We start from the raw sequence: 20955 nt of genomic DNA on the forward strand, positions 1-20955 counted from the left end.
AGAGCATGTTTGTATGCCAGCATCTTCAAAAAAAAAAAAAAAAACTTCAGAATTGTGATGGGGCCATTGCCTCCTAGCTCTAGCCTCCCAACTAGTCTCTTCATCTTTGATGCTCTTCTTTTGAAAACTGCTGAGGAATTCATCTTTCTAAACCACAACCCTTATCTCTTCACTCATCTGCTCAAAAGTCTTCAAGGCGTCCTTAACTGCTGGATAAAAAGTTCCGAAGCTTTAGCTGAACATTCAAATCTTCTCCAGTTTGGCCTTTTGCGGTTTTATCTCTTGCTCAGGTACAGAGCAAGGCAGACCAGATCAGAATCTTGGACTAAAGTCATGGTTCTGTAAATAGCTTGCTGTGCATTTAGACAAATGACGTAAGTGCACCGGGGCCGGGCTCCTTCTTTACAATGAGGAAGGGATGTGTCCGGTAGACTAGATCACTGATCACTGTAGGTCACTGGCATCTCTTACAAGCCTTGTTTTCAGCGCTATCGCGAACACAAGCAGGATCCTCTCCCCAACTCGAGTCACCCCTTCTACTTCTAGAAACTACACGTCTCGTGCAGTCACTTATTTTTCTTGCTCTTCTTTTGCCTTTCTAAACAGATCAAGCTTAGCAGAGCCACAGCGTAACTCCTTGAAGGTCGGCCGCCTCCCCGCCACCAGGGACTCGCCTCCCACTCTTCCTTTCACTTGGGACCGTGCTCTCCACAGTCAGAATCCGCCACGTATTAAGTGCCGCTTCCAACCAATCAAGAAGTAGTTAGCTGGACTTTTGAGGGGCATCCGCTTCCACCAATGATCTTCAAGTCTTCTCTAGCGCCTTGCTGTGGGGGGGCGAGGCTAACCACCAAGCTAGCTAATCTGCTTCGGGGAAAGGTATTCTGGGAACTGGGGAACTCACCAATCAGATAAGAAGACTGCAGGGAGTGGCGTTTCTCATTGGTAACTGAGTCCGGAAGAAGGCCGAGCCTCGGGCTAAGGCAGTACAAGTTAATTGGTAGGCGCGATGTTGACAACCTCAGAAAACCCACCTTCTCCAACAGGACTAGCCTGGCTGCCCAGAGTGGCAGTGGCCGCAGCCAATTGGAGAGCAGATGCGCGGAAAGTGTGTTCAATGGGCGATGTCCGAGGGAGGCTGTCAGTCAGGTGGCGGTGGCGGAGGCCGGGCTAAGACGTGGCCGGGAGAACGCAGCTGGCGGTCCAGACCGTCCGGGCGGCGGCAGGGACCTTAGCGCTTCCTCGTCTTGGTCGGGGGCTCCGAGAGACAGCAGAAGCGGGCGTCGGGGCTGCATCTCCATGCCCGCGCGCAGAGCGGGCCGCTGATGGAGCGCGCCACCCGCCCGGGGTCGCTGGCGCGGGCGCTGTTACTGTTGCTGCTGCTACTGGGGCTCTCGACCGGAACGGTGGTCGCGCGGCGCGCCTCGGAGCTCCCGACACCGACCTCGAAGGCGGCGTTCGGCCTGGGGGCCGCGGCCGCTCCCACCTCGGCCGCGCGGGTGCCGGCTTCCGGCGCCGTGACTGCAGCCGAGGTGACAGTGGAGGACGCCGAGGCGCTACCGGCGGCCGCGGGCGAGCAGGAGCCACGGGATCCGGAACCCGACGACGATCCTGACCTTCGGCCGTTCGGCAGGTGAGGGGCACGGGCTGAGCGCCGGGACCGCAGACCCGGGGAGGCGACTTATTTATGCGCGTGCGCCGCGGAGGATTGGGGGGCCGGCTGTCCCCACTCCGCCGGTTCCTCTAGCTAGCTGAGGACAGCTGGTGTCCAGGGGGCGAGCGCGGGAATGCTTTCCCATCTCCTGGACCAGTGGCGGGCATCCCTCCGCTCCCCGGCACCCGATCCTTGCTCGCGGGAGCGAGCAGCATCCTGGAAGGCGCCTGGGGGATGCTCGGAGAAGGGAGCGCGAGGTGGGAAAAAAAACATCGTTTACCTCTTGCATTGTTTTCGAGCTATATTCATACTCCAAGAAACTAACAGCCTCTTTTTTTCTTTCGTGAATTACGTTATGTCTGTGCTTGGGTGACAGCTGTTTGGGGAAAGGACTTCACAAAGAGATTTCAACATTTCCGTTTTAAACACACCCTTGTACTGCCCACGGACCAGGGTTGAGGTCAGAATTTTTCTTAATTGGGATCTGCAGAACGCCTGCATCAGAACCACTTAGGGATGCTGGTTAACTACAGTTTTCTGTGTTCCATCCCAGATTTACTGAATTAGACATTCCCAGGATAAGAACCTGGAATCTGCAAATTTAATACACACTCCGGATAATTCTTGAATACCACTAACTAATGCTTAAGCGCTCTGGTCATGTTCATGAATTTTGACAATTCACATTCTGGAGGCACCACTTGAATGTTTATATATAGATGTTTTTGCACTGGCAGATGTTTGACAAACTTTCCATAGGTTTTGCTAATGAAATAGCTATCCAGGAAGACTGTTTTTGTTTTAAAGAAACTTCTGAAGCACTTGGTCAAAGTGAGTTAAGGTAAAATGAAGCAAGATGTGTCGTTTTTCTTAGACGCCACAACCACTGCAGCAGGTGCTTCTTGGCCCTGAAAAGGGCCCTCAATGCCCTGGGGATACAGAGGTTAGGCGGAGAGTCCCTCCCCCCCAGGGGAGTGTGCAGTCCAGCAGTGAGCATTAAATGAAGAGATCTGTAATGACATTACAGGGCAGAAGCCATACAAATTAAATGCCATCAGTGTCCGAAGGTATATGTGGTGTTCTATGGGTGGGGTACCTGGGTGAGGTAGGAGAGCAGATAAGAAGAGGTTGTGGCAGAATGAGTTGTTTGCTGAAAAGTGGGTAGAATTGTATTGGGCAGATAGTGAACTTGAGGAAACAGCAAGAAACTGGAAAGTATGTTTAGGGAACATGGGGGGTGTGTGTGTGTGTGTAAGATACAGACAGACATGCATGTAGAAGACAAGGCTATAAAACTAGGTTGGGGCCATGTTGTGTATATGCAGCCTTAGGCTTGCTGACATTGTCATCACCTGGGAACCCGTTAGGAATCCAGAATCAGGTACCAGGCAGACCCACTGAATGAGCATCTGTAGTTTAACAAGGTCAGCATGGATTCACCTTACAGTTTGAGAAGCATTGTGTAGAGGACAACAAATGCTAAATTTGAGGGAAGGGTGCCAAAGGAGACTGTTACAGCAGTGCAGTGCAGATGAGAGGTGTCCTGACAAGCGGATAAGGAACACAGCGGGTAAATTTGAGAGACTGGCAGAATCTTGGTTCTTGGTCAATTAATTGATTCCTCCTCCATTGGCACTGCCATCTGAAGGTGGCGGGGGTGGGGGTGGGGTGGCTAGAGAGGTGAGAGCACATGGGGAAACCTGGGGAGATTTAGGGGAGCAGGGAGTAAAAGGCAAGGGCTTCCGTGTCGGCATGGTGTCTCGGAGGCACTGGCAGGCCATCCAGAGGGAGAGGTTAGGTAGGAAAGGAGTGACTTCGGTTGGAGAGACATCAGGGTAAATGGCTGAAACAGGGGAAGAGAAGGCTGGTGATAAAAGCTGCCGGAAATGCCTTATGTTTCAGGGATGATGAGCCAGCAAAGGAGACAGAAAGACAGCTGTCTGGGTTGGAGGTGTGGGGTAAGGCCTGAGAAGATGAGGGATTTGGGATGAACACACATAAAGAATTTAAAGCCCTAGAGGGTTGGAGTTCCTGCTGTGGCGCAAGGGGATCAGTATCTTGAGCGCTGGGATGAGGGTTCTATCCCCCGCCCCGCAGTGGGGTTGAGGATCCGGTGTTGCCACAGCTGCCAGGCAGGTCGCATTAGGCCTTGGATCTGATCCCTGGCCCAAAAACTTGCATATATCCATATACCTCGGGGCAGCAAATAATAATAATGATAATAATAAAATAAAGCACTAGAGGGTTACTCAGATTGCCAGAGGTTCAGCCTCATTTTGTCAACCGCTCACTGTTAAACCCATGGGACCCCTGATCTCCTTTATAGTTTCAGTGGGGAGGGAGCCTATACTGACAGGTTGAAAAAGAGGATCTGGCAAACACAGTTAGCTAGGAAGAGATAGGTGGGGGTTTAGGGGTCTACCTGGTAGCTTAAGATTGTGTGGAAAGTTTGAGAAACCTTGAGGAAGTAAGTAGATAGAATCAACAAGAGATAAATATGCACAGTTTGCAAAACTTGTTTTTTTCCCCAAGTGCTCTTTCAAAAAAAGTAAAAAAACAGAGAATACCAGTTCTATAGTAATAGACCAATATCCTATTTATTTAAAGAAGGAGGATTAGGGAAACACATTTGGATTAACCAAGCGTTTATTACAAACAGCTGTGAAGAACCATGGTCCCTGCAACAGTTTTTTATTTATTTTTATTTTTTTAAATTTTATTTATTTATTTTTTGTCTTTTTGCTATTTCTTGAGCCACTCCCATGGCATATGGAGGTTCCCAGGCTAGGGGTCAAATCAGAGCTGCAGCCGCCGGCCTACGCCAGAGCCACAGCAACGCGGGATCCAAGTCACATCTGCTACCTACACCACAGCTCATGGCAACGCGGGATCCTTAACCCACTGAGCAAGGGCAGGGATCGAACCCGCAACCTCATGGTTCCTAGTGGGATTCGTTAACCACTGAGCCATGATGGGAACTCCGCAACACTTTTTTTAAAAGACAAGGTGGGGAATTAAGATCTTTTGTTTTTGCCTGTTGTCTTTTGATGCTGAAGAAGCAGTTTGAGACTGGATAGTTCATTTTTTTCCCCTCTTGATAGAATTTTCTTTGGTTTCAGTCTAAATGCTTACTCTGCATCTCAAGCATGTGAATGAGTGAATAAATGTTTTTTTTTTTTTTTTCTTTAAAAAGTAGCTAAAATGAACTTGTTTTTCTGGTAGCAGACTTGTTGTCAGCGCTTCCTCTGTTAAATATTACATTTAGTTGAAATTTAAATGAGGTGGTCATTGCAGATTGTTGGGAAGAAACTCAAGATCTCACTGTTAGGCTTTATGCATATTAAGAGTTACCAGTTTTGGCATTCCTGTTGTGACTCAGTTGTTTGAGAAGCTGAGGATTCGGGTTTGATCCCTGGCCTTGCTCAGCAGGTTAAGGATCTGGTGTTACTGCAAACTGTGGCGTAGGTTGCAGATGCTGCTCAGATCCAGTGTGGCTGTGGTGTCGGCCTGTAGCTGCAGCTCTGATTTGACCTCTAGCCCAGGAACTTCCATATGCTGCTAGAGCAGCCCTAAAAAGAAAAAAAAAAAGTTACCAGTTTTCCAACACCAGCACAAATAGAAAAATACAAGGTGTCACTTGGAGTTTTTTTGGTGGGATAGATGTCTTCATAGTGACACCTGACAACCTCAGAAGTTGTAAAGTAGTTTTAACTATCACACTCCTTTGTAAATATTTGTTCCTTTTCCCTCTGTCTTTAATTCTTCTCAAATTTGTGCATCTGTAAACTGAGATAGTCAATGGTACAGAAATCTGGGCTTCCTCAGATTTTTGGGTTCATAATCAAGGCTTTGATACTCATACAACCACCGGTAGTAGAATCTCAGGATACAGTGCTGAAAGGGAACTCAGTCTTTTGCCCACTTCCCTGACCCCAGACTTTTTAAAGTGGACTAAAATCACATGTAAAGAAGAATTCATGCGTAACTTTCGAGGCTTGTTGTTAAGCCAAAAGAAACATACTTTAGGCAAGCATGAGCTATCTTTGCTGTCTCTAATTGTCTGTTTAGCTTAATTGACACCTGGATGCTAGATATGATTATATGACAGGACTGGGGACATGGTTCTGTATTCATACTCCCAGGTGCAGAAGATCACCTGTCTTGATCAGCTGCTGTGACCTGGATTCCAAGTGGTTTTCATTCCTTAAATACTGCCTGGGAATTCCATCTGCTTTTTTCCCTTTTTCTTTTTTTTCCTGTAGGAGAGAAGCTGCCTGTGCATTTTTAGTATAACACGTTTTAAAATACAGAAAGGAGAATGGGCAGGTTTCAGAACTAAATGTGAGGGAGGAGATTAATTCTTCATTTTTTTCCACCCCATTCTATTTGTAAACAACCATTGTATTAAAAAGGTTTCAGAGAGTAGAAAAAGTGCTTTGAAAAATGTTTTAATAGGAAAAGGAACTCTGTCACTCTCATGTGGTCTGTAACATTGAAAACTTAGATTGTATTTCTAAAGGTCTAGCTGATATGTCCAAGTTACATAGTAATTTTGGGCCCTGTATTTGTTTTGATTTGGGGCGTGGAGAGTCTTGTGATGTGTTTAAATAAAGGAAGTTTGATTTGACAATCTATTTAGTAAGTGAGGACTAAGACGTACAGTCCAAGGAGTATGTTTGCTTTTCAGCAAGAACATATGCTTCCTTGAGTGAGAGTGTATATTTAGGTGGAGGATTCTTGGTTACATCAAAAAAGCAGGTTTGACCGAGTCACGTTTTTAACTTTGTGAAGTTCTTTTTTTTCCTGTGAAAGGAAATGAACAGTTTTAAAATAAGCAGTTGGTAACACAGAAACTATCCAATTGATGTAATTCGCCTGTCACCTGCTTCTGTTTCACGTGGGAAATTTATTCAGGCAGTAAGTCCCCTTCAGAGCTACTGCATGAAGGAATTCAGCGTTTGCTTATCAGACTCTGACAAACTTAATTGTTAATAGGCAGGTTTTCTGGGTGATGGAAGTCAGAGCAAACAAAACTTTTAAAAAGGGGTATTCATCCTGGCCCAAGGTCATTTCTGCTCAGTTGAGGGCTTAATCAGCATAATCAGCAATAGCAGCATACATGACGTCTTGATGGAAATTCTGGAAGGAATAAAAGCTGCACATTGTAGTAATATAGGAGTTGCCACTGATGCAAACTTACAGTTAACAGAATGATAGAGTTAGAAAACCCACAGTTTGCACTTCTGAATTCTGTCACAAATCTCTTATTTGGTGTATGACCTTAGGCAAGTCACATCTTTTCACATCTTCCTCAGTTTCTTTTTCTTTTTTTGTGTGTTTTGAGGGCCACATTCGAGGTATATGGAGGTTCCCAGGCTAGGGGTCCAATCGGTGCTTTAGCTGCCAGCCACAGCCACAGCAGCTTGGATCTGAGCTGCATCTGTGGCCTGCACCACAGCTCGCGGCAACGATGGACCCTTAACCCACTGAGCGAGGCCAGGGATTGAACCCAAGTCCTCATGGATATTAGTCGGGTTGGTTAACTGCTAATCCATGATAGGAACTTCTTTTTTGTTTTTGTTTTATGTGAATAATAATATGTGCCCTAGCAAGATTTATTCATTCAACAAATATCTGTTGCATCTTTTTTTTTTTTTGGGGGGGGGCTGCACCCGCACCCTATGGAGGTTTCCAGGGTAGGGGTTGAATTGGAGTTGTTGCTGCCGGCCTACACCACAGCCACAGCAGTGCCAGATCCGAGCTGTGTCTGTGACCTACACCACAGCTCATGGCAACACTGGATCCTTAACCCAGTGAGCGAGGCCAGAGATTGAACCTGCAACCTCATGGTTTCTAGTTAGATTCCTTTCCACTGCACTATGACGGGAACTCCACATCTTTGCATCTTATTAGGGGCTCCAAGTGGTGAGGGCTGAGGGTAGATAAATGGACCCCTGGGCTGTCCTTGAGTCTCAGGTCTGAGGGGGAGATACGTGTGTTAAAGAATTAGCTGTGCTGGGGTGGATGGTAAGTGCCAGAAGAGGAGTTCGAGAGTGAGAGAATGGAGACGTCAAGTGACCAAGTCCTTGGATGTGAAGTGTCAAGATTGGTCTCGGCCGCAGGGATGATGTGAGCAAGGGCTCAGAGCAGCAGTGGCTGAGCCAGGGCTGCTGGACCCTTATGCACCTTCCCTGGGGGAGATCCATGAGATTGACCATATTTTTCAAGTAGCCTGATGGAAATTGGACATTCAGTGAGGAGAGGGCTAATTAAAAAGTCAAGTTTCTCGGTTTTGCACTAGAATTATACCAAACTTAATTGGTAGAGATTTTAGCTGCTTTTTAAAGAAGTCTTGAATATTTCGATTGGTACTTAAATATTTCCTCTAAAGATGGGGGGATTCATTAGAAGTGATGTCTCAGGGGGCGGGGGGGGGGCACATGAAGTCGTTTAAGACATGAGACAAAAACCAAATTAACAAGGGAACTTTGTTCAAAAGGTTAGAAACCTCGGTTGTGCCCGACCATGTGCCATACCAAGTGGCCTTCATTCAGTGGGCACAGGGAGCTTTGGAAGTTCATTGGATCTCTATTATAGAAACAAAACTGTCAGAAGAGCAGAGGGGGAGGAGACCAGAGGCAAGAGGTCTTCTGAAGATGTTCTGATGAGACATGTGAATCTGTTCTAGGATAAGAAAGAGCCTTGAGACTGAAGAAGGAAAAGATTTAAAGGAAGCTTCAGAAATAGAATCAAGAGGAGTTCCCCTTGTGGTTCAGTGGGTTAAGAACCCAACCAGTATCCATGAGGATGCAGGTTTGATCCCTGGCCTCGCCCAGTGGGTTAAGGATCAGGCATTGGCATAGGTCACAGACCTGGCTCGGATCTGTTATTGCTGTGGCTGTGGCATAGGCCTGCATCTGCAGCTCTATTTGACCCCTCGCCTGGGAATTTCCGTATGCTGCAGGTGCAACCCTAAAAAGAAAAAAGAAAAAAAAAAAAAAAAAAAAGAGTTCATGACTGCTGAATCTGAAAAAGAATATACATGTATGTATAACTGAATCACTTTCCTGTACACTTAAAATTAACACATTGTAAATTAACTACTTCAATTAAAAAATAATCTCTAAAAAAAGTACTTGACTGTTGTGTAAATGTAGAGGGTGATGAAAGAGAGAGATTTGATTTCTTTTTTTTTTTTTTTTTTTTTGGTCTTTTTTCTATTTCTTTGGGCCGCTCCCTCGGCATATGGAGGTTCCCAGGCTAGGGGTCGAATCGGAGCTGTAGCCACCGGCCTACGCCAGAGCCACAGCAACGCGGGATCCGAGCCGCGTCTGCGACCTACACCACAGCTCACGGCAACGCCGGATCGTTAACCTACTGAGCAAGGGCAGGGACCAAACCCGCAACCTTATGGTTCCTAGTCGGATTCGTAACCACTGCGCCACGACGGAAACTCCCTTGATTTCTGATTTAGGTGTTAGGTGCTTTGTTGAAAATGCAGAACTAGGGAGGGCTGGGAGAGGGATGAACTGTAAATGTTACATGGCTCAGGGAGCTGTCAGATTGCACATAGAGTAAGCTGCTGGCTTTGGATGAAGCTCGAACTCCTGCTCTGCTTGTCAGAGATGGAAAGCTGTCAGGATGGCAGGTGAGGATGAGGAAGCAGACTGGTCCAGAAGGGGAAGTAGCCAGGGTGCCAGCCGATAAACCTGCTAGAGGGGAGTGGGCCTGGCCACCCGGAGGAGGTCATTGCAAACCTTCTTGAGAGGAGTTTCAAAGTATCAGGTTATGGGTGAGAGAATAGTGCTTGCTGTTGAATCATCCAAACAAATGCCTTTGTAAACTGAAGCAATGTGTAAGTGAGAGAAATTTTGACAGAGTTTGCTGACAGAGTTGATCAGTAGTCCATCTTCATCTGAATGAGGGGTTATTTTTTGTTGTAATTTTTTTTTAGGGCTGTGCTCATGACATATTGAAGTTCCCAGGCTATGGGTCAGATTGGAGCTACAGCTGCTGGCCTACACCACAGCCACAGCAATGTGGGATCCGAACCTCATCTTCTACCTACACCACAGCTTATGGTGATGCTAGATCCTTAACCCACTGAATGAGGCCAGGGATCAAACCTGTGTCCTCATGGATGCTAGTCAGATTTGTTTCTGCTGAGCCACGATGGGAACTCCTTGTTTGTTTTTGGCCATACCTGCAGCATTCGGAAGTTGCTGGGTCAGGGATTGAACCCAAGCCACAGCAGTAACAACACCAGATTGGCAACCCCTTGAGCCACCAGGGAACTCCCTGGATTATCATTATTATTTTTTCACTCCAAGGCAATGGCCTTTGGAGGTAAATCGCTCTTTGCCAGATTGGCCTTTATCCTGAGACTGACTAGGGTGCTTGTTAAGCCACAGTCTCCCAGCTCCATTCTGGGCATGGGGCCTCTGAACCTTTACTGTTTTTTTTTTTTTTTTTTTTTTTTGTCTTTTGTCTTTTGTTGTTGTTGTTGCTATTTCTTGGGCCGCTCCCGCGGCATATGGAGGTTCCCAGGCTAGGGGTCTAATCGAGCTGTAGCCACCGGCCTACGCCAGAGCCACAGCAACTGGGATCCGAGCCGCGTCTGAGACCTACACCACAGCTCACAGCAACGCCGGATCGTTAACCCACTGAGCAAGGGCAGGGACCGAACCTGCAACCTCATGGTTCCTAGTCGGATTCGTTAACCACTGAGCCACAACGGGAACTCCTTTTTTTGACTTTTTTTTTTTTTTTTTTTTTTGTCTTTTGTCTTTTGTTGTTGTTGTTGCTTCTTTACTGGTTTTTACAAGCACACCAGATTATTCTGATACTCAGGCAAATTTGAGTTTTGCTGAGCTGGGTGATATAGTCAGTTTTACCCATGAAAAAGCAAGTTGAACGAAGCTAGGAGCAGAACAAGAGCAGAACCGTGGGAATGGACACCAGGGCTGACTTCAAAGCTCCAATTCATTCCACTGGAAATGCTGCCCCCGTGGTTCCTTTGATTCTTAAATAAGTTAAGAGTTTTTCGTCTTGTTCATAGAAACCTCAAAATAGGATGAGTGGATCGTGGGGAGATAAATGGCCTTAGATTCTCCTCCCCTTTTTTTTCTGGGGGGAGGATCTTATTAAACACCCTAGTTGATGTTTGTTCTAAATGCCGTATTTTATTGTGACCTCTGATCGTCCTTGCACGCAGCCAGAGAACTTTCTTTTTCAGCAGTATCTGTCTCCTTGATGCTTCTCTCAACCAATAGTGTGTTGAGAGCATATCTCTCCAAGAATGTGATCAGGTGGAACAGTCTAAACGGTTCTGTAGCTCTTTGCCCTGGTGGTGCTTCTTGGTTCCAGCCCCAGCAGAAGGCACCCACAAATTCTAGCAGAGGAGGATAAAGAATATTATTAGTTTGTTTATTTTTGATAACTGGCAATGTTTGTTAGGAGATTTTCCTTGTTATTCCCATTAAGAGGGGTTAAAGTAATTAAGGATACACCACTCAAATCTAAGCCAGATTACGCTAATACCAATAGCTAGTTAGAGAGGCACGTATTTAATTATTCCTGCCTGCATACTTGTATTTCTTTCAATTAGTGCTCGAATTCACACATACTCTTTTTTTTTTTTTTTTTTTTTTTTTTTTTTTTTTGTGGCATATGGAAGTTCCCAGGCTAGGGTTGAATTGGAGCCGCAGCTGCCAGCCTATGCCTGACCTACACCACAGCTTGTGGCAACTCTGTATCCTTAACTCACTGAGCAAGCCAGGGATAGAACCCAAATCGTCATGGATACTAGTTGGGTTCTTAACCCACTTAGACACAGTGGGAAGGCCACATATACTCTCTAGATACTTTGAGTTCATCATCTTGAAAATATCTTGTTTATTTTTTTATTTTATTTTATTTTTTTGCCTTTTTTAGGGCTGCATCTGTGGCATATGGAAGTTCCCAGGCTAGGGGTCGAATTGGAGCTGCAGCTGCCGGCCTACATCACAGCTACAGCAATGCCAGATCCAAGCCTCTCTGCTACCTACACCACAGCTCACAGCATGCCAGATCCTCAACCCACTGAGTGAGGCCAGGATTGAACCTAGTATCCTCACAGATACTAGTCAGGTTCTTAACCCACTGAGCCACAATGGGTACTCCTAGAGTATTTTTAATTCAGCCTTTTATTTACAGTTAGTGATTATTGAATAGAAAAATTAGCTATTTCTGCAATGGGATGAGGAAATAGTTAACTGGGCTCTGAACCCTTGATCACTAAGTGAATTAGATTTTATTGCTTTTATTTGTGAATTGACACATCTAAGGTAGGACTTCTTTTTCTTTTTTTCTTTTTCTTTCTTTTTTTTTTTTTTTTGTCTTTCTAGGGCTGCATCCTCGGCATGTGGAGATTCCCAGGCTAAGGGTCTAATCAGAGCTGTAGCTGCCGACCTCCACTGGAGCCACAGCAACACAAGATCCAAGCCTTGTCTGTGACCTACACCACAGCTCATGGCAATGCTGGATCCTTAACCTACTGAGCAAGGCCAGGGATCGAACCCGCAACCTTATGGTTCCTAGTTGGATTCTTTAGCACTGAGCCATGACAGGAACTCCAAGGTAGGACTTCTTTATACTCTTCATTATAACATAATTATAATTATAACATCCTTCTCTCTGAGTCCCAGTAGCATGTAGGACAATGTGTGGGGGAGAGTTGAGTTGTTACCTTTCTTTGGTTTGTTATCTAAAATTACTAGTTTGTGGAGTTCCCATCATGGCTCAGTGGAAATGAATGAAACTAGCATCCATGAGGACGCAGCTTCGATTCCTGGCCTTGATCAGTGGGTTAAGGCTCTGGAGTTGCCGTGAGCTGTGGTGTAGGTTGCAGATGCGGCTCAGATCTGGCATTGCTGTTGCTGTGGCATAGGCAGGTGGCTACAGCTCCAATTTGACCCCTAGCCTGGGAACCTCCTTGGGTGTGGCCCTAAAAAAAAAAAAAAAAAAAAGACAAAAGACACAAACCAAAATAAAATTACTGGTTTGCAGTGTGGCAAAAAAAAAAAAAAAATCTTTATTTTCACAGATTAGACTAAGAGTTACCATTTGAAAAATTCAAAATGAGAATTAGCGTATAGTCTGGGAGCTAAATTAGCGCTTTATTCACTTGATACATTTATTCTTTTGCTAAACAATTAAGTTCTTTGAAAAGTTTCAAATATGTTTGCTTGAATTGGTTTGTCTGGGTCAATTTATAACTTTACTTTGAATTTACAAACATTGTGTATGAAGTGAAATAGATAAAAGTTGTAGTTATAACCCTAACCGGAAGCATAGCTATATATGCTTGGAATTTGCATGGCCTTTGAGAAGCAGACAGATACACCTAAGAGATTCCTAGAACAGCTGTTCAGCATGTCCTTTCATTCCACAAATACTTATCGAGAGCCTGTTCTATATCTGGCAGGTATGTTCCATGATGCATAGGAACAGTAGCTGCAAAGCCCCTGAGGGATAATCATGCATGATGTGTTTGTGGAATTGGGGGTGTCAGTCTAGTGTATTGATTTTGGATATGTGAATTTGGAGAAGCCTGTTCGACAATCTGAATCTGGCAGGCAGTTACCTATATACATTCAGAGTTCAGGGAAAGGCCTGAAACCAGAGATGTAAATTCGGAAATTGCCAGGTTATAAATGGTATTTTATCTAAGAGAGTGGAGGAGACCACCAAAGAAAAGTACATGTGGATTGAGAATATTTTAAGAGATAAGAGAGATGAGGGGGGACCAGGAAATGAATAAAACTGAGAAGAGAGCCGTAAGAGTTTTTACTGTGGCCTAATGGGTTAAGAACTCAACGAGTATCCATGAGGATGTGGATTCGATCCCTGGTCTTACTTAGTGGCTTAAGGATCTGGCATGCTGGCAAGCTGCAACATAGGTCGCAGATGTGGCTTGGATCCAGTGTTGCTGTGGCAGAAGACCCCTAGCCTGGGAACTTCCATATGCCTCAGGAGCGGCCCTAAAAAGAGAGAGAAAGAGAAGCATAGGACTGGAGTTCCTGCTGTGGTGCAGTGGGTTAAGAATCTGACTTCAGGAGTTCCTGTCGTGGTGCAGCAAAAGTGAATTCAGCTAGGAAGCATGAGGTTGCGGGTTCGATCCCTGGCCTTGCTTAATGGGGATCCAGCGTTGCCATGAGCTGTGGTGTAGGTTGCAGACGTGGCTTGGATTCCTTGTTGCTGTGGCTGTGGTGTAGACTTGCAGCTGTGGCTCCAATTAGACCCTAGCCTGGGAACCTCCATATGCCGAGGGTGCAGCCCTAAAAAGAGACACACACACACACACACACACAAGAATCTGACTTCAGCAGCTTGGGTCACTGCTGAGGTGCAGGTTTGATCCCTGCCCAGTGCAGTGGGTTAAAGGATCCGGCACGTTGTAGCGTGCAGTACCTGGCCCAGGAACTTCCATATGCCATGGGTATGATCATTAAAAGAGAGAGGGAGAGGGAGGAAAGCATAAAACTAAGAAAAAATATAATCAGGAGAGGATGTCCCTGGAAGCCCCATGAGGAGGGCTGATGGAGAATGAAGAACAAGGTCCTTCCATTTAGCTCAGGGACATATATTCAATATCCTGTAATCAACCAAATGAAGACTAGACAGAGAGCAGGAGAAGTAGCTGGCCAGGTGCTGTACATTGGTCAAGTGAATGGGCTTTCTCAATGTGAAGGTCATTGGTGAGTCTAGGAGCCTTTTCAGTGGAAAGGTAGAGGCAAAAACTTGACTAGACATAGTTCAAGACAGAAAGAGGGAGAGGATTTGGAGACACAGACAATAGAACTCTCTCAAGGAGTTTTGTCCCAAAAGGTGGGGGGTGGGGGGTGGGGGTGGGCAAGAAATAGATTGGAAATTGGAGGAGGGAGAGTAGTTCATTATGTTTAATCTGGCTCAGTTTTTAAGTTGAGGGATGTAAGAGGAGGTCTGAAGGCTGAGGGGGATGCTGGGGTGGGGGTGGAATAATTGGTGGGAGAGCAAGTGGAGAGATTTTGAGGAGCGAGTCCCCAGGAAGGCATGGGAGAGACCTGTTGCTCAAGCGGATGTGTTGGTGGAGGATGGAGATGTGGACGGTTCCCCTTCAGTAAGAGGAGAGGAGGTGGATTTCGTGGGTCCAGGTGCTGATACGAGGAGAGATGGGATGGTGGGATCTCTTTTGATTATTTCTGTTTTCCTTAGTAAACCCTTATTTAGGAAGCACAGTCCCTGAGATGCACGAGCTTGGAAGAGCTGGGGTGGGACGTTTGAAAAAAATGGCCAAACAATGGAGTTCCCGTTGTGGCTCAGTGGTTAACGAATCTGACTAGGAACCATGAGGTTGCGAGTTCGATCCCTGGCCTTGTTTAGTGGATTAAGGATCTGGCGTTGCTGTGAGCTGTGGTGTAGGTCACAGACATGGCTCGGATCCCGAGTTGCTGTGGCTCTGGCGTAGGCCGGCAGCTACAGCTTCTATTGGACTCCTAGCCTGGGAATCTTCATATGCTATGGGAGCGGCCCTAGAAAAGGCAAAAAGACATTAAAAAAAAAAAGAAAGAAAGAAAAGAAAAAGAAAAAGGCCAAACAAAATAGTTAACCTAGGATGGGCTGGGGGAGTGGATGGACTAGGGTAGCGTGTTAGTTTTTGAGGCATCATTCGTAGCCCTCGTGATGTTCCAGGTCAGGATTCAGGTGAGACCAGTCAGGGGTTATGTTTTTCTGTAGCCGCACGGATGCAAGATTGAGCAAAGGCAGAAAGGTGAATTCAGCCAGGGTTGGAGTTCTGCTAGTCCAGTGTGACATGTAAGAGAGGGGGGTAGGGAGTTGAGGGCGTGAGCAGGAAGTGCTTTAAATGAAGGACTGTGGAATTGAAATGGATGAGAGAGAAGTGAAGGCACAGTGGTTGTGAAGTTCAGGGTAACAGTAGTAGGTCAATGGCTGATAAGTCCTGGTGGGGTCAGGGGTTTGGTGGACTCAGGGAAGTAGAGGAAGGGAGCTGGAAAAGAAGGGTTGGTGGCTGAGGGTGGGATGCTGGAAATTTCAGTGGGACAGGGAAGTTGTGATTGGTAATGATCAGGGCTTAGGGTCTGACCATGGGAGTGACTGAGGCAAGGTAGACAGATAATGAAAACCCAAAGAATATGTTAATGGTGACAATGAACCAGGAACCCAGATCCTCAAGGAATGGGGCTGGTAACCAAGGATCAGTAGACAGTTATTAAGAGGGGTAATGGATGGATGGAATGGTCTGATCTGAGGATTTTTAGAAGAGAGAAAATAATCTGGAAATGGTAGCTCAGTGCAAGGACCACCCCTACACCATCCCTGGGGCCTGATGAGGGTTCTGGAGACACAAATTCTCATAGCTTCTGAAGCAGTGCCGCCATGTTTCTATTAGTGCCAGAAGGTACATGAATGTCCAAGGGAGGCTATTTTGGGGGAAAGTCTTTAGCCATTGAGGAAACGTAAGAGGAGGGGACAGACCAAGGCATGTTGAGTTCCAAATGGGATTAGAGTGTGAGAATGAGGGGTGACCTCGGAGTCTGGGGGTTTTTATAAGTGACATAAACAGATGAAGGGTGTCATGCAATTGCACTGGAGGGCTAAAGACAGGTAGTGGTGGACAGACCACCAATGTCCTGAGGAAGTGGGCCCCCCTTTCCCACAGATGGAGGCCTGGGGATAGACTGTTTTTTTCTTTTCTTTTTTCTTTTTTTCTTTTCTTTTCTGCTGTATGTGTGGCATGTGGAAATTCCAGGACCAGGGATCGAACCCTCACCACAGCAGTGACCCAAGCCACTGCAGTGACAGTGCTGGGTCCTTAACCTTCTGAGCCACCAGGGAACTCCTGAGGCTGGTTTTCTTTTAAGTGCAGGTCTTAGATCTCTTTTTAACTCTGTCCCGTTAATGTTTAACTTTACAGATCACTAGTGATTATCAGCACTTTGGATGGCCGAATTGCTGCCTTGGATCCTGAGAATCATGGTAAAAAGCAGTGGGATTTGGACGTGGGATCCGGGTCCTTGGTGTCATCCAGCCTTAGCAAACCAGAGGTAAGAATTTTCTATTACACACTGACTGGAAAACTTACTTAAAATGAGCTATCACTGCTATTAATGTATTTGCTTATAGAGCGGAGATTCAAGGTCTGATTGCCTAAGGTGTCCGGCCTGTCTGTCTCTGACAAGCTGTGTTCCTGTGGGGCATTTACTTAACTTTTCTGTTCCTTAGGTCCCCTTCTGTAAAATAAGGTGGGTAATGTCACCTACCTCTTAGGATTATTTTGGGTATGAAATGAGTAGTTGAAGATAACTATCCACTATATCAATATAACTCATTATCTGAGCTGTAACATGATCTTCATTTCTTCTTCCTGTTATTGTTATTATCATTATTACAAGGTCCCTAGAAATAATAAAACAAATATACGTGATTTCACTGTGTTTTAATAGTTAGAAACCCATGCTGCAAAAGCCCATAAACGAGTCCCTGCATGTTCCCTCAGCTGTACCTCCTCATTGGAACTGTAATTCATCTGAAATTTTCTTGGAGTGCAATTTTAGACAAATTGGATTATTTGCTGAAAAAAGAGACCTTGGAGTTCCCATCGTGGCGCAGTGGTTAACGAATCCGACTAGGAACCATGAGGTTGCGGGTTCGGTCCCTGCCCTTGCTCAGTGGGTTAACGATCCGGCGTTGCCGTGAGCTGTGGTGTAGGTTGCAGACGTGGCTGGGATCCCGCGTTGCTGTGACTCTGGCGTAGGCTGGTGGCTACAGCTCCGATTAGACCCCTAGCCTGGGAACCTCCATATGCCGCTGGAGGGCCCAAGAAATAGCAAAAATAAATAAATAAATAAATAAAAAGACCAAAACAAAAAAAAAAAAAAAAAAAAAAAAGAAAACAGACCTTGCTTCCAAGGCTACTCTGGCCGTTGACTCCAAAACGTCTCCAAAACCTGGGCAGGTGACTTAGGCCGTCAGAGTGCTAGTGTCTCCATCAGTAAAGTAAGGACACTGCCTACCTTCATGAGGGGCAGGGTGGGCACGTTAAATGAGGGAAGTTTATTATCCTCACTTTGAGTCTAGATTCTGATAGATTAAATCTCTCCTTTTCTGGAGCTTGACCCTCTTGTTTAAATTATTTAAAGTGAGTCCCTCTTTGAGGCTGTCACTGCTGACTTGGAAGATCCCCTTGTTTTCCAGAATTCTCTCAGCCTCCTGCCTGCTCAGGTTGTCCCTGTAGGCTACTCCCCAGGGTACTCTTTTCCCTTTTATCATCAGTCTTTCCCTTTCAAAAAGCTTCTTAGTTGGGCTCAAGTTTGAAGAAGACATACCTAACTCGAGGGGCTTGAGGATGACCTGATCAGTGACGACAGAATTTTCTCTCTCCCTTTTTTTTTTTCATGGTCACACCCATAGCATATGGAAGTTCCCAGGCTAGGGGTCAAATTGAAGCTTCAGTTGCTGGCCTACACCATAGCCACAGCACCCCTGGATCAGAGCTGCATCTGCTACCTACACCATAGCTCACGGCAATGCCAGATCCTTAACCCGCTGAGTGAGGGCAGGGATTGAACCTGCATCCTCATGGATAGTAGTCAGGTTCGTTACTGCTGAGCTCTGTTGGGAACTCCAGGATGGAGTTTTCTAAAGGGAAAACTGCTAGCAGTGACCCATCCGCTCTCTAGAATTCCCAGCTTGGATTCTTTTCTGGAGGACCCTGGCAGGTTCTTGAGTGATGACACTGTCTAACCGCCATACTCACTGTGTGCTCAATTTTTTTTTTTTTTTTTTTTTTTTTTGCTTTTTAGGACTTCACCCGTGGCATATGGAAGTTCCCAGGCTTGGGGTGGAATCAGAGCTGCAGCTGCCAGCCACAGCCATACCCACAGCAATGCAGGATCTGAGCCAAGTTTGACCTATACCACAGGTCACAGCAGTGCTGGATCCTTAACCCACGGAGCAAGGCCAGGGATCAAACCCGAATCCTCATGGATACTAATCAGATTCATTTCTGCTGTGCCACAGCAGGACCTCCCTATGTGCTCTTTTTGACTGGACTTTCAGAGTGCCCACCGTTTATTGGACAATATACTGAAAACATCTGTTGAGAATCGTGAGCTTCTATTGTATTGTGAATTATTCATATAAATTGCACTTTGTAAATTACATTAAAATTTTTGAATTGGGTGGGATAGTCATGGATTACCACTCAAACTGAAAATTCATTTATTTGTGTTCTGCTGGGATTATGCTCGGGTATGCATGTTTTGCTTTATTTTTCAACTAGACATAAAAGGTGATGGGCAAAATCAGAAGATTGTAAGCTGTTTCCATCTGAGGTAATAGTACAGTGTGTTGTGGTGGTGCAAAGCATGTGTGTTGTTACAAACTAAAACATGCACACTCACAGAAAGATACATTGCATGGTATGACAAATAGTTATAATAACCTGAGTGCTGGTGAGAGTGCTTAATTTATAAACAGCTAGTTGAACTCGTAGATTTTCTTACAATAGCAATTAGCTATTTTTTAATTAGCTGTATTCATTTATATATTTATATTTCATTATCTATATTAGCTGTTTTTTTGAACTACAGTTCAGTTTTCTCCTCATCCCCAATCCTTACCATTTTCTGTGGTTTACTGGGGCTCTCTTGTGGGTTTTTTTGTTGTTGTTGTTTGTTTTTCTTTGTCTTTTTAGGACCGCACCCATAGGATGTGGAAATTCCCAGGCTAGGGGTCAAATCAGAGCTGTAGTGGCCAGCCTACACCCCAGGCACAGCAACGAAGGATCCGAGCCATGTCTGCAATCTGTACCACAGTTCATGGCAATGCCGGATCCTTTAACCCACTGAGCATGGCCAAGGATCAAACCCGCATCCTCATGGATACTAGTCAGGTTCATTAGCGCTGAGCCATAACAGAAATTCCTAGGGCTCTCTTGTTTTAAGTGTCCTTCTTCCCACTCACCTTCAATCCTTGATCCTTTGGGTAGAATGCTTTGAAATGTTGAATCATCAACATATTTTAAGTTTGTATTACCTTTACATAAGAAATGAAAAGTTCACCGACCACCTTCCATTGCAGGAAAAGAACCCTGAGACCTCTTTGTATTATCTAGATTTTCATTTTCTACTTTATACCCACACAGATTTCTACTAGGTTTTATTTCTGCCCCAAGTCACGGGGACCATTTCTTGAGACTGTGTGTTTGCTTTGGAAATATTTTATTTTTGTTTTGGGCTTTTTTGGCTTTTTTTTTTTTTTAGGGCAACATCCACAGCATATGGAAGTTCACAGGCTAGGGGTTAGATCTGAGCTGCCGCTGCCGGCTTACACCACAGCCACAGTACCGCCAGGTCTGCCACCTACACCATAGCTCTTGGCGACACTGGATCCTCAACCCACTGAATGAGGCCAGGGATGGAACCCGCATCCTCATGGATACTAGTGGGTTTTGTTACCTCTGAGCCACGGTGGGAACTCCCTGTGTAGATAGGTTAATGAGAACAAAGTTCCCAAAGCTGTAGTAAGTGATGCATTTTACACAGTATAATCCTCACAGCCATCCTCCTGAGGTTGGTATGCTTGGTGTCATTTTATGAAAGAAGAAACCAAAACTTAGAGGAGTTATTTGTTTGAAATCACAGACTGAGCAGATGATAGAGCTGGGATTGAACCAGGCTTGCCTGCCTGTACTCCATTCCACCTGCTCTGGAGCTCTTTCCCCGTCTTGTATGTACCTCCTGTTCATCCTGTACAGTGGGTCTCAAACTTTATGATCTCAGGACATTCTTTTTGTTGTTGTTGTTTTGTTTTGTTTTTTAGGGCTGCACTTGCAGTGTATGGAGGTTCCCAGGCTAGGGGTCGAATTGGAGCTACAGCTGCCGGCCTACGCTACAGCCACGGCAACGTGGGATCTGAGCTGCATTTGCGACCTGCACCATAGCCACGGCAATGCCAGATCCTTCATCCACTGAGCAAGGCCAGGGATTGAATCCACAACCTATGATTTCTAGTTGGATTCGTTTCCACTGCACCACGATGGAAACTCCAGAACCCTTTACATTCTTAACAATTATGAAGGGCTCCAAAGAGCTTTTTTCCTCTGTGGATTCCATCTATCTAGACTTAAGCCATATTAAAAATTAAAACAATTGTAAAAAGAGTTATGAAATCATTAAAGAAATGAACCCAATGTATGTAGCATAAAGAACATTTTTATGAAGAATAACTGCATTTCCTCAAAAAATAATGAGAAAAGTGGC

At 45.4% G+C, this 20955-nt stretch overlaps 1 protein-coding gene across 1 annotated transcript in view; it reads left to right on the forward strand.

Annotated features, from left to right (window-relative positions):
* The window catches only part of EIF2AK3 (eukaryotic translation initiation factor 2 alpha kinase 3), an 82354-nt gene continuing 62403 nt past the window's right edge, over window positions 1005-20955 (forward strand). Inside the window, exons 1-2 of the mRNA XM_003124925.4 lie at window positions 1005-1633; window positions 16608-16737. Of these exons, the coding sequence (XP_003124973.2) occupies window positions 1326-1633; window positions 16608-16737 (438 nt within the window). The 5' untranslated portion in view covers window positions 1005-1325. The remainder of the gene's footprint in view (window positions 1634-16607; window positions 16738-20955) is intronic.

Source organism: Sus scrofa, chromosome 3, assembly GCF_000003025.6.
Source record: "Sus scrofa isolate TJ Tabasco breed Duroc chromosome 3, Sscrofa11.1, whole genome shotgun sequence".
NCBI lineage: Eukaryota > Metazoa > Chordata > Mammalia > Artiodactyla > Suidae > Sus > Sus scrofa.